The sequence below is a fragment of the Balaenoptera acutorostrata genome, chromosome 20, assembly GCF_949987535.1.
Source record: "Balaenoptera acutorostrata chromosome 20, mBalAcu1.1, whole genome shotgun sequence".
Taxonomy (NCBI): Eukaryota; Metazoa; Chordata; class Mammalia; order Artiodactyla; family Balaenopteridae; genus Balaenoptera; species Balaenoptera acutorostrata.
This window is the reverse complement of record NC_080083.1, coordinates 62,440,393-62,454,190: the sequence shown is the minus strand read 5'-3', so window position 1 is coordinate 62,454,190 and position 13,798 is coordinate 62,440,393. Positions and strand designations below refer to the sequence as shown.

At 50.9% G+C, this 13,798-nt stretch overlaps 1 protein-coding gene and 1 pseudogene across 1 annotated transcript in view; one reads left to right on the top strand and one right to left on the bottom strand.

Moving 5' to 3' along the window:
* Positions 1–6,097, bottom strand: part of RGS9 (regulator of G protein signaling 9) — a 66,536-nt gene extending 60,439 nt beyond the window's left edge. The window contains exon 1 of the mRNA XM_057536064.1: positions 6,002–6,097. Within this exon, the coding sequence (XP_057392047.1) occupies positions 6,002–6,058 (57 nt within the window). The 5' untranslated portion in view covers positions 6,059–6,097. The remainder of the gene's footprint in view (positions 1–6,001) is intronic.
* A 5,340-nt stretch (positions 6,098–11,437) lies between these two features.
* LOC114238321 (small nucleolar RNA U3) lies at positions 11,438–11,519 on the top strand (annotated as a pseudogene).
* Positions 11,520–13,798: the final 2,279 nt, after the last annotated feature.

Here is a 13,798-nt window from a genome sequence, read left to right as displayed (position 1 = left end):
TGCCTGTCTGCTCCCAACTGCTGCCAACTCTCACCCCCTCCTCCTTGTGCCTGGTGGGCATCCCTCCAGAGACGGGGAGGGACGGCCACCCCGGCCCCAAACGTCAGGCCCCCTCCGGTCTCCCAGACTCAGCTCCCCGCGATCCTGGGCCGCACGAGGACGGCGGGGTAACCGGGCGGTGCTGAACCCCGGGTGACCCCGAGCTGGGGGCGGGATGGGGGCATCGATGCCACGTGCCTCCGCGCGACTGCAGGCGTGTCACCAAGCAGCAGGAACAACGGCTCCGAAGGCCTCGACGTCCCACCTTCCACGCCCACGCCGCTCCTGGCTGTCACTCCCTGTGCGAGATCTCGGGCTGGGATTTTCCTTTGAGCCGGAGAAGGTTCCCCGGGGGATGATAATAATCAGTACTTTTCTGTACAGAGAGGGAGCAAGTGACCCAGAACCACGGGGTTGTCTGGCAAACACAAGAGGCTCCCACTAAGGAGCCTGTCCGCCCAGAGGCCAGCGGACCCCTGGGCCATCTCACCCCGAAGCCTCTCGGACCCTCGCGGGCACCACACACACTCTGGTCGGTGCTTAGGCCACCCCAGCCAGAAGCCCAGGAAGCACCCTCCGCGACCCCGGCCAGCTTCTGCGGACACTGCTTTTGTTTCTGACCTGTCTCCTAACAGGCCTCTGTGGAACGTCTCAGCTCCCTCCTGGACCGTCAGGCTCGGCCCAACTGGCCTCTGCCTTGGGCCTGGCAGGTCCCCAGCCTCCAGGGCGCCCTCCAGTGGCGGTGCTGTTGACATTTGGGGCCGGCTGTCCTGTGCACCGTAGGTGTCTAGCAGCATTCCTGCCTCTTCCCTCCAGCTGCCAGGGGTAGCCCCCTCCCCAGCTGGGACAACCCCAGATGTCGCCAAATGTCCTGGGGCTTTCCTCTGGGCTGTGCATTCAAATCACCTGGGAAGCTCTTCTGTATTTGATTTTATACATATGCATATATATATATACATGCACTGCACAGCATGCGGGATCTTAGTTCACTGACCAGGGATGGAAACTTTGCCCCCTGCAGTGGAAGTGTGGAGTCTTAGCCACTGGACCACCAGGGAAGTCCATGGGAAGCTTTTCTTTGAAAACACCAATGTTTTGGGACTTCCCTGGTGGCCCAGTGGTTAAGACTCCACACTCCCAATGCAGGGGGTTCGATCCCTGGTCAGGGAACTAGAGCCCGCATGCCGCAACTAAGACCCGGTGCGGCCAAATGAATAAATAAATACTTTTTTTAAAAAAACCAATGTTTGGACTCCATCTGACTTAACTACTTAATTATCTCCTAAGTAAATCAGAAACTCTAAGGATGGTGACCTGATAACAATGTTTTTTAAAGTGCAGCCAGGGAAGAGAAGCACTCCTACCCTCTGATCAGGATCATCTTTCCAACATGGGGACCAACTCGTTTTATTCGTCCCCGATTTGAAAACGTCAAACGGCTTCTCAGCGAACACAGAAAGCGTCAAACCCCCGGCTGGACGTGCGAAGCCCCCAGGTCTGGAGCCTCCTTCACTACCAGCCTTTCCATCACCAACTTCCTGCCCACCCCTGCCCCCCGGCCAGCTACCCCAACCCCTGAAGACTCTCCCACAGCACAGCGCTATTCCACACTTCCGAGCTTTGCACTCCCCAAAATGCCACTCATCTTCCCATCCTCCTGGCAAAAAAAAACACCTACTAATTTTTCACACCTCCACTCAGTTACAAGCCCCCCTGTGAAGGCTGCTGGTCCCCACCCCAGATGGCACTGACCACTCCCTGCTTTGTGTTTTATATACGTGCATCTCCTCTAACGACGTCTCCCACGACCTACAGAACATTCTTCTTGCTTATACAGCGGTCCTTCTCTATTAGACCCTAAGCTCCAGGAGGAAGGGGCCGTGTCCTAATCCCACAGTGTCCCCAGCATCAGGCACGGCGCCCAGCACAGACGCGCACGACCCTGTGCACGTGTTGAAAGAAAGAATGATACAAGCGAAAGATCCCGTGCTCTGCCCAGGTCTCCTCACTTTTGTTTCCGCACCCCCTCGCCCCGCAGCAAAAGGAGATGCCGGACGCCACACAGGAAAGCAAAGCAGTCGAGGCTTCTCCATGAGGCACCAAGACAGTCGGTCCTGAGGTGCATCCCAAGGGCAGCAGCTGCTCCTGGCTGGTATGGAGATCCGGACATCACGGGGGAGGGGGGGAGATGGGGGGGGGACGGGCCAGCACTAGGACAGGAGCCCACAGGAGCCACGGGAGGCGGTCCACCGTGCGTCATCCCACAGACACACACACACAGACACACACACACACATAGACACACACACACAGACACACACAGACACACACAGACACACACACACACACATAGACACACACACAGACACACAGACACACACAGACACAGACACACACACACACACATAGACACACACACAGACACACAGACACACACAGACACACACACAGACACACACACACGCACACACACACACACAGACACACAGACACACACACAGACACACACACACACAGACACACACGCACACACACACAGACACACAGACACACAAGACACACACAGACACACACAGACACACACACACATACACACACACAGAGACACACACAGACACACAGAGACACACACACAGACACACACAGACACACACGCACACACACACACAGACACACAGACACACACGACACACACACAGACACACACGCAGACACACACACAGACACACACACATGCACACACGCACACACACAGACACACACACAGACACACATAGACACACACAGACGCACACACAGACACACACACAGACGCACACACACACACGCACACACGCACGCACACACGCACATGCACTCAGCACACGCCATTCCCCTGCCTGGAACAGCCTTCTTTCTCTCCACCTAGAGCCCCCATTTATCCTTCAGTTCTCAGCTCCGCGTCCCCCAGGCACCTTCGGTCAGGCCTTCCCACGGCCTCCCCTGCACCCAACATCACAGGAAAGCTTACAGCACTGGATCACACTTGGCGACAACCTGTGTTTTTCCTGGTTCCACCACTTAGCGGCTACGACTGGGGAGAGTGACTTCACCTCTCTGAGCTTCCTGCTCTGTAAAATCGTGATGATAAGTCTGTCTCATGGAACAGACGAGAACACGCATGTACGGCTCCCACTGGGGACACAGCCTACTTCAAAAATATCCATTGAGTGGTGGGTGACAGTTGCACCCAAGTCCACATTCCTTAGGTCTGGGTCCTTCTCCGAAGGCTGGGCACCTCGTTCAGCTGCTTCACGGTTGAGGGCCCCCTGGCACAGGCTCTTGGGACCTGCTCTGTGATCTGACCAAGGACCTCGGAAGACACAGACAGACGGGGGTCACCCCCCATCCAACAAGGCAAAGGGAAAGAGCAGCGCTGAGGTGCGGGCAGGGTCTGCAGGGCAGAGGGGTTGGGGAGAGCCGGCCGTCACAGGGGAGGGGCCCTTGAGCTGGGTCTGGGAGTGGGGGGGACGGGGGGGTCGGCCAGTGAGAAGGGGCAGTAGGGCTTTCCCAGTGGAGGAATCTGAGGCTTGAAGGGCACAGGGTTCCTGGAAAGACAAGGAAGTCGTAGAGGCCAGAGCCCCCTTGAGTGAGGGGGGCTGCTCTGTTCTGTGTCCCTGCAGGGCAGGTGCAGGAGGCCGGCGGGAGGTCAAGCCAGAGGGGTGGCTGGGAGCAGGATCCTCAGTGGCCGGGCTGGGAAGGCTGGACGTCACCCTGTGCACGTGGGAAACCAGCGGAGGGTTTCAGGTCGAGGGGATCCGCGTCAGTTTGGGAAAGAAACCCAACATGCTGGTGAATGGTATTGTGGAGGCCGGCAGGTGGGGTGGAAGACAGGAGGCTGGGGTGGAAAAGAGGAGGCAGCGGTGGAGGACGGGAGGCTGGGGTGGAAAAGACGAGGCAGGGGTAGAGGACAGGAGGCTGGGGTGGAAAAGAGGAGGCAGGGGTGGAGGACAGGAGGCTGGGGTGGAAAAGAGGAGGCTGGGTGGAAAAGAGGAGGCTGGGGTGGAAGATGGGAGGCTGGGATGGAGGATGAGAGGCTGGGGTGGAAAAGAGGAGGCTGGGTGGAAAAGAGGAGGCAGGGGTGGAGGACGGGAGACCGGGTTGGTAAAGAGGAGGCTGGGGTGGAAGATGGGAGGCTGGGATGGAGGATGGGAGGCTGGGGTGGAGGACGGGAGGCTGGGGTGGAAAAGAGGAGGCAGGGGTGGGGGATGGGAGGCTGGGATGGAGGATGAGAGGCTGGGGTAGAAAAGAGGAGGCAGGGGTGGAAGACAGGAGGCTGGGGTGGAGGATGGGAGGCTCGGGTGGAAATGAGGAGACAGGGGTGGAGGACGGGAGGCTGGGGTGGAGGACGGGAGGCTGGGGTGGAAAAGAGGAGGCAGGGGTGGAGGATGGGAGGCTCGGGTGGAAATGAGGAGACAGGGGTGGAAGACAGGAGGCTGGGGTGGAGGACGGGAGGCTGGGGTAGAAATGAGGAGACAGGGGTGGAGGACGGGAGGCTGGGGTGGAGGATGGAAGGCTGGGGTGGAAAAGAGGAGGCAGGGGTGGAGGACGGGAGGCTGAGGTGGAAAAGAGGAGGCTGGGGTGGAGGAGGATGGGCTGGAGACCAAGACACCAGTCAGAAGGCCCAGGTAAAGACAGGTATGTCGACCACATAACAGTCATGATGAAACACAATGTCTGAGGTTCAAAAACAAACAGCATGTCTCCAGACAATTGCTCTCAGAGCCTCAGCGCCAGAGCTGCCCTGTCTGGGAGAAGAAGGCAGTCCTGGGGAATCCTGGAAGATGACTGATGGCTCTCAGAGATCCAGTCTGGGCAGTTTTCTCTGATTTTAGGCGCTGGTGTCTGCAGTAGAGACTCTCAGGGTTCTTTCCCAGCGAGACCACACTCCGCCTCTGTTTTATATCCTCACACCTCTACCACCTGGAATACGCACAAGCTTATTGAAGCAGGTGGACCGAGGGTGACCAACTGTCCCAGGGTGCCCAGGACTGTCCAGGGTTTAGCGTTGAAAGTCTTAGACAAATCAGGACAGTTTTGACTACGCCAATTTGCTGAGCTCCAAGGGCTCAGGGCAGGGCTCTTACTGTCACAAAGCATTCAGCTAATTCTACTCAAGACAAGCCTAAGACGGTGGACACCACACTGTGAAAAGTGGCTGCAAATGGGAGGAAGGGCGGGCAAGTGACCCAGGACCTAATCCTCTGCTGACCTATTCTGATACTGGTCACCTCAAAAGCCCAGAACAAAACGAGCCATTTCATCCCCAAATACATCACCCCACAAGGTGCGTTCCACCCCGCACAAGTCCCCAGTATGGACACCCCCTGTGCCCAGCCACTTGCTCTGAGAAAGCCTTTGCATGGGGAGGGTCCTGACTTCCGTTGCGCACAGAGAGACCTGAGATGCACAAATACACACACTTGAATAAGGAATCTAGGGGCACTGCAAGTGGGGTGTCCCTTTAGCCTGCAAATCACACCGTTTTCACGGTCTATGTGTACACACTCACCACACACACACGCTTTAAAATACTGCAGTGTTGAATCAGAAAAACAGCAAACGTGTTAATTTAACATCTGGGAGCCTCTAACAGTATCAGGAGGCTGTCTCAAATCTGACCCAGCCTGGCTGAACTGCCTTCCCGCCTGCTCTCCCAAGTAACAGGTTGTTTCCAGCCTCCAGCCGGCAATCGCCCTCGGCTGCAGATTCTCCACTACAAACAGGTAACAAGGAAACCTAACCATTAGAGTCTTGAAAAGACGTACAGACAGAAACACAAGGCAAGTAAGTCACTTAATGACATCTAGCGGCACTAACCGACCACAAGGGCTGCCCCCCGCCCCTCCCCGCATCGCCGCCGGCACTTCCCGGAGTTGGTCCCCGCGCCCCTCCCGGGCCCAGGTGATGGGACCGCGCTCACCTTCCGCAGAAATGCCATCCTCGGCCTGTACTGCTGGCCTTGGTGTCGGACTGTCATCCTGGACCCTGGCGGACGCAGAACCTGGACACAACCGGAGGGAAGAAGAAGCCCCCGGAGAGCGCGCCGGCGTCCCCGTGCGCGGGCGGGGTGGTGCGGACTGCGGCGCCCCCGGGAAGCTGCCCGAATCCGCGCCGGCCAATCAGCGCGCCGCGCCGCGGGCCGGGCGTGCTCCGCGCCGGCGCCCACCTGCCGCCAGGGGGCGGTGTCGGGCTCCGCCGGGGCCCGCGGAGCCGCAGGTGAGCCCCGCGCGCCCGGGACCCGCGTGGGAGGCTCTGTGGCCGAGGGCGAGCCCTTAAGGAGGATGGGGCTTCGGTTAGGAAGGGTGACAAGGCACGGGAAAGGGGGGTGAAGGGATAGATTCGGCGTTTGGGATTAACATATATACACCACTATATTTAAAATAGATAAAACGACTATACCCCAATAAAATTTATTTTTTAGAAAAAGGACATTTATGGCAAAAATAAAATAAAATAGATAATCCTGAAAGACCTACTGTACAGCACAGGGAACTCTGCTCAATATTCTGTAATAACCTAAATGGGAAAAGAATTTGAAAAAGAATAGGTACATGTATACGTATAACTGAATCACTTTGCTGTACACCTGAAACTAACACAACATTGTAACTCAACTATACTCCAATAAAAAAATTAAAAATTTTTTAAATGTTTAGAAGTGTTTAGGGGAAAAGCAAATTCTACGCGGAATTGGTAAGATGTTGGTTAACAAAAGAAAGGACGTGAAGAATAAAGAAGGAAAGTTGAAGTCCCTGCTGGGCCAGCTGCCTGGTCTATTTTTTCAGTTTCTTTTCTGTTAGAGGTTATTACAAGAGATTGAATATAGTTCCCTGTGCTCTACAGTAAATCCTTGTTGTTTAAGATGCTCTTTATCTGGATGGGAGTGATGGTTATACACAGGTAATCATGTTTGTCAAAACTCATCCAACTGTACTCTTAGAATTGGAGCATGACATTGTCTGTAAACTATACCTCAATAAAAAGACTGACCCAAAAAAGCAAGTATTATCTTTCAAGGCAGCAGAGGGACATCGTGCTAAAATGAAATTCTCCTGTGACTCGGTCAGGTAAGTGGACATCTAATCATCATCACCACCATCATCACCACCATCACCACCATCACCATCACCACCATCACCACCGTCATCACTATAGTCATCCGCAGCCTCCTCCTCATCAACACAGAGGTGTGATTCGGGACCTATATGGGGGTCCTGCTGCCCTGGATACCATACAATGGGATCTCCATGAGCCTGGCCCCTGTAGGATAAACCTCATCCAAGCACAATGATATGGTCATTTACACAGCAGTGCCCTTTAAACCCCAGTTCCAAGGTCACCTCCCAGGAAAATGTCCCAACACCTCTGGTCAACTCAACAATTCAGTTCAGTCCACTGTGCTTAGCGCTCAGGAGATAAAACTTAAAACGTCCTGCTCTCAGCCCTTGTGCCCTCCTCCCACACTGGGAGGAGGGGCAGAATCATCAACAGTTCATCTCTCCATGACGGATGCCTCAGACTGCCTGCAGGCAGAGACCTTCTTAGAGGGGTCAGGTTCGAGCAGCCGTGGGACGCCACTGCCCTCACCCAGGCCCGAGGGATGGCGAGCCGGAGCCCTGGTGGGGGGCTGCCATGCTGGGGCTGTCATCCTGGAGGGACACAGCCATGGCTAGAAAGGGTGCTGGCGGAATAAATACCCCGACTCTCTCTCCTCTGAGTGCTTCCCATTTGTCGGTCCTGACCGGAAGCCAGAGGGTGATAGAGGCCCGGCGATGCAGCCTGTCAAGATCAGCCTCCCAGGGCACACAGCCAGGCAGAGAAGGGCAAAGGGTTGGGGGTGGGAAGGACTTAGGGGAGGCAAATCGTGAAGAAGCAGCACCATGGGTTCAATGTCTTCGATAGCGTGGAAGCCCAGAGCACAGATCTTGGATTTTGTGTCCCCAAGCACTCTGGACAGCTCGGTGACAGCACCACCCACCCCGCACAGACGTCTCCCTGACTCAGACAGAAGTCATGTTGAATTCACCTGACTCGCTGGGCCACTGCCCGTGCTTTGGGCCATGTTTGCATTTCATATAATTCTGTCTCGTTTGCATTTTGTCACAAGTGTGTATTACACTGGCGATTCTAAAAGATCATATATATAAAAAAAAACCTTAGATGCATGAATGTTTCTTCCTAGCTCCCCTGAGAGAGGCAATAGCTCATGAAAACATATTCTGGGAGGGAACTCAGAGGGCCTTAATTTCCACGCAGTGAGCACACTGGGCCCGTGGACAGACCCTCTCTGCACACCCACTGGTCAGCGCCAGTTCAGCAATAAAGGGAAGTGTGGGTGGAGCCCTACATAGCCCACGCCTATGCTTCTCCCTGCCTTTCACCTTCTCCACAAGAAGCTACTTGAGACCCTCATAAGCTGACCACACCTGGTGTGGCTCTGAGTGCTTGACCCGGGAGAGAGGGAGAAAAAGAGGAACTTTGGGGAACTTTTCTGGAAGGTTTCCTGCTTCTTCATCAACTGGGGATTGTTCGGAAACTATTTTGGCCCAGCAAGGGCTACCAGGTACCACCACCTAGTACAGTCCTAGAATAAAAATCCCATCCTTATCTGTCTTCTCCTAAATTAAATGCATTGGATGCATCCAGAGGTGATACTTTTCACAAGCATGGCTAGAGATAAACACAGGAAAATAGAACACGATCACGCCTCCCTCTGTCCCTACTCTCTTCCCAACTCCACAGGGTGCACTTCTGTCTACCTGTGGAGCAGGTCAGGCTGCAACGAGTAAATGGCATCTGCAACTTTTTTTTTGTTAAGGGCAGTACTGTTTTTCATTATAGAAAATTTGGAGCTATGGACCTTTTAAAAATGACAATTATGTAAATTGGTACAGCTACCATGGAAAATAGTATAGAGGTTTCTCAAGAAACTAAAAACAGAACTACCATAGGACCCAGCAATTCTACTCCTGGGTATTTATCCAAAAAAGAAAAACAAAAAAAAAAACCAAAAAACCCTAATTCTAAAAGATACATGCACCCTATGTTCATAGCAGCACTATTTACAATAACCAAGACAGATGAATGGACAAAGAAGATGTGGTTTATATATTCAATGGAATACTACTCAGCCATAAAAAAGAATGAAATAATGCCATTTGTAGCAACATGGATGGACCTAGAGATTATCATACTAAGTCAGAAAGAAAAAGACAAATACCATATGATATCACTTATATGTGGAATCTAAAATATGACATGAATGAACCTACCTACAAAACAGAAACAGACTCACAGACAGAGAGAACAGACTTGTGGTTGCCAAGGGGGAGGGGGGAGGGAGAGGAATGGATCGGGAGTTTGGGGTCGGTAGATGCAAACTGTTACGTTTAGAATGGAGAACAAGGTCCTACTGTAGAGCACAGGGAACTACATCCAATCTCCTGGGATAAACCATAATAGGAAAGAATATTAAAAAAAAAGAATGTAGATATGTGTATAACTGAGTCACTTTACTGTACAGCAGAGATTGCCACAACTTTGTAAATCAACTCTACTTCAACTTAAAAATAACTAAAAACAGAACTACCATATGACCCAACAATTCCACTCCTGGGTATTTATCCAAAAGAAAAAAAACCACTAATTCGAAAAGATACAAGCACCCCTACGTTCAGAGTAGCACGATTTACAATAGCCAAGATATAGAAGCAACCTAAATGTCCATCAACAGATGAATGGATAAAGATGATGTGGTACATATATACAATGGAATATTACTCAGCCATGAAAAAAGAATGAAATTTTGCCATTGGCAGCAACATGGATGGGCATGGAGGGCATTATGCTTAGTGAAATAAGTCAGACAAAGAAAGAAAAATACTGTATGATATCACTTATATGTGGAATCTGAAAACTACAACAAACTAGTAAATGTAACAAAAAAGAAGCAGACTCACAGGTACCGAGAACAAACTAGTCGTTACCAGTGGGGAGGGGGATGAGGGGAGGGGCAATATGGGTAGGGGATTAAGGGGTACAAACTATTAGGTATCAAACAAGCTACAAGGATATATTGTACAATATGGGGAATACTTCATAATAGCCAATATTTTATAATAACTACCAATGGTGTATGACCTTTAAAAATTGTGAATCACTATATTGTACACCTGTAACTTATATAATATTGTACAGCAACTATACTTCAATTTTTAAAAAAAATTTTAATTTAGAAAAGGAAAAAATGGCATTATGGGAAAAGGCATTTTCACAACTTGAAATAGGCTTTCGTTTTAAGACAGCTGAGGGCTTCAGGGGAAGTGTGAAGGCCTCTCTGGTCCCTGCTCAGCCTCTCACCGGATGTGAGACTTTTTTCTAACAGCTTTATTGAGGGATAACTGACACACACTAAACTGCATGTATCTGAAGTGCACACTTCGATGAGTTTCGATATATGCATACCCCCATGAAACTACACCCACGGTCAAGATGGGGAGCACATCTGTTACCCCCCGAAGTTTCCTTATGCCCTTTGTGATCCCTCCCCCCGCTGTCCCCAGGCAACCCCTGACCTGCCTTCTGTCACCGTGAATTAGTGGGAGGAGTGAATCTGATCATGTTACCTAATCTCTCCAAGTCTCTACTTTCTCAGTAGTAATAAGAAAGAGTCCGACTTGATGAATTCAAAATTCCCCTCCAAACTGAAAGTCACATGACTTTAATAAGTGAAGGTAAATAAATACACAGCTCAATCAGCCTGAAGGCTGGCAGCGCGGGATTTAGCGCTCCCTACAAAGCGAGGCCTCTCTGGACTTAGACCGGCCACCCCAAAACGGGATTCCACGTGGCAGACACTCAAAAGAGCCGAAGAGCTGAGTGCCACCATGGACGTGCCCCCAACCATTCGTGCCACACGTGCTCGGGGAGGGGTGGGGGAGAGGGGCAAGAGGGACCCACCTTAGGAGAAGAGACCCCAAGAAAATGTGTGACTTGGTGCACCCCATCTGCGTCAATCTTACCGAAATCCTTCTCTTCTGTCAAACATGCCCATCCTGCGAAGGATTTTTAAACCCAAAGCATGCCAGCGAGGGTCGTCTACTGATACTCACATGCTCCCCCTGCCTGTGGGGTGGCTCAGCCTCCAAAACCCTGGGTTCCCAGCCCCTGTCCTGCTCCCAGCGGCCACCTCTGTCCACGGAGAGCAAGTGTCTTTCTTAGGGCTTCCAAAGTTCCTGCGTCTTCTCTTTCCCTTGGCTTCCCCAGGAACAGCGATGTCTGGAAGGGTACAGGAAGATGAACGCTACAGGAGATGCCAAGGAAATAAAAATATTAGCCCATGCAGGAATTTTCTTCTAAGACTATACTCTCAGGGATCATTTCTATAGTTCGTTACTAGAGAAGTTTCTCTGAAAGAGATATGGGAACATATGTATATGTATAACTGATTCCCTTTGTTATAAAGCAGAAACTAACACACCATTGTAAAGCAATTATGCTCCAATAAAGATGTTAAAAATAAAAAATAAAAAAGAATTTTCTTCTGACACCCATAGCTTCCACGTCACCCAGATGCTGCATTTGAAGATCAACTTCACCCATGCTCTCTGCTCCCATGTGTGGGTCTAGTACTGCTTTCTCTCTCTTCTCTCTCTCTTCTCTTTCTAGGTAGGTAGGTAGGTAGATAGATGATAGATGATAGATAGATAGATAGATAGATGATAGATAGATAGATAGATAGATAGATAGATAGATAGATAGATAGATAATGTCTGGTACAGCACCTGAACCTTGGAAAAGCCAGTTCTGCTCTTTCCCTTTCCCTCTTTATGTTTGGTACACAGCCCTCCTGGGTTCAAACTCAAGTCACTTTACAGACAACCAAATTTGGTGTTTTGCAAAAAGTGCAAACCTTTAGGGGAGGAAGGAATGACTGCTAATGAGTATGGAGTTTCTTCTTGGGGATAATGAAAATGTTCTGGCATTAGACAGTGGTGATGGTTGCACGACCTTGTGAATAGACTAAAAGGACAGAACTGTACACTTGAAAACGGTGAATTGTAATGGTATGGGAATTATACCTCAATTTTTTAAAGTGCAAAGCTCAGAGAAATAATTTTCCCCAGGTTTTGCTATCATAAGGCCCCCCTCTCTTTCTCAACAATCTTCAGCGGCTCCCTGTCACCTCCCTAATAAAATTCATTCTCTCCCAGTCTGGCCCGATCTGAACTGTCACCTGTAGTGTCACTGCCTCTCGACATGGAGTTTCTTTCTCTCGCCAGCCTTGAAGTCTGCTTTTTCACCAGCCTGTGGTGGATTTTCTGCCCCCAGGTCTTTCCCACCAGGTGTTCTGCTGACACCTCCCTCCTCCCCATTCCTTCACCACTGAGTTGATGCCATCCCCGTGGCATTTCTCCACGCACAAATTTGGGTGGGACATCATTGGTGAACATCTTACATCCCCTGCTAATCGATGAGTTTCACCAAGAATAAGGTCAGCCAGCAGCTTGTGAGCAGCGGTCTCTGGGTTTTGGTTTTGGTTCTGGCAGGGGGTAGATCTGATTGTGGCACTGCCAATTTCTGAGGTGCAAATACTCCTGTTAATGTGACATCAGTGACCACAGAATCACTGGACGGGAGGTGAAGGTCCTTCTGTATCTGTTGGATTCATTTTGCAGCACCAAAAACTGCAAAGGATTAGCAAAACCTGAACCGGAGCATCGTTACATAAAGACTGAGCAGAAAACTTTATAGCAACTAGAACTGTTCCAGAAACTTCAGAGGTGATCTCATGGACCAGGAGAACCGGGAGTCATTGGAATATTCGCGGCTTAAGAGGCCATGGTCTAGGATGTTGTAGACAAGACCTACACTACACTCAATGGCTGCATCTCTTCCGACTCTGAGAATGATTGAGTCTCATATGGGTGTGGTTCCCAGGGAGTCTTGAATGGCTGGCATCGCTCACCCAGTATCACCCTCAGAGGCTGGGCAATCACCCCTTAGAAAGGGTTTTCTGGCTGCCCCGATCCACCTCTTCCACGTACCTAAGGAAGCCTGCCCTTTTAAGCCCACTCTTCACTCTGCATCGTATGTGTGAAGTTTTGCACATGAACGTTGGGCTTGCAGGGCGGTGTCTGATATCTTGCGGGTAGATCTGATTTCCTTGAAGGCGGCGGTTATTTCTCCTGGCCAGTCCCCAAGGGAAGAAATAGGTGCCAAGGCAGAAAAAAAGCAGCAGGAATTCAGAAAGTCAGTCTTGGGTACCAGTGTATTGCTGGAACTCACCTGCCCACCATAAGACAGCAAGTCCAGGGCCAGGAAGAAATGGAGTCTGCAATCTCCAGGGATCACACCATTTTTGTTAAGAAAATTGTTCTAGTTTCGTGTGGCTTTCGCCATTTCCCTTTTGTGTCTCCTCTAGGATTCATGACATTTTCATTCATTGTTCCAGCGTTCTCTGCTCTGTGTCAGGGAGTACTCAGTTTTGTTCAACAAACCTTGATTGAGCACCCTTTCTGGGCTGGGAACCATGTCAAGCACCCGTGGTATAAAGGTGAATAAGACACGGTCCTGCCTTGAAGATGTCTCCAGTAGAAAAGAAAGACATAAAATATAATTCTGGGATAGTGCAGTGGATGGTGTGGGAGTATGTGGAAGGCAAAAAAGAAAAGGAAAGAACAGAAAGGTGGTAAGAGACTGCTCAGATGAAATCGTA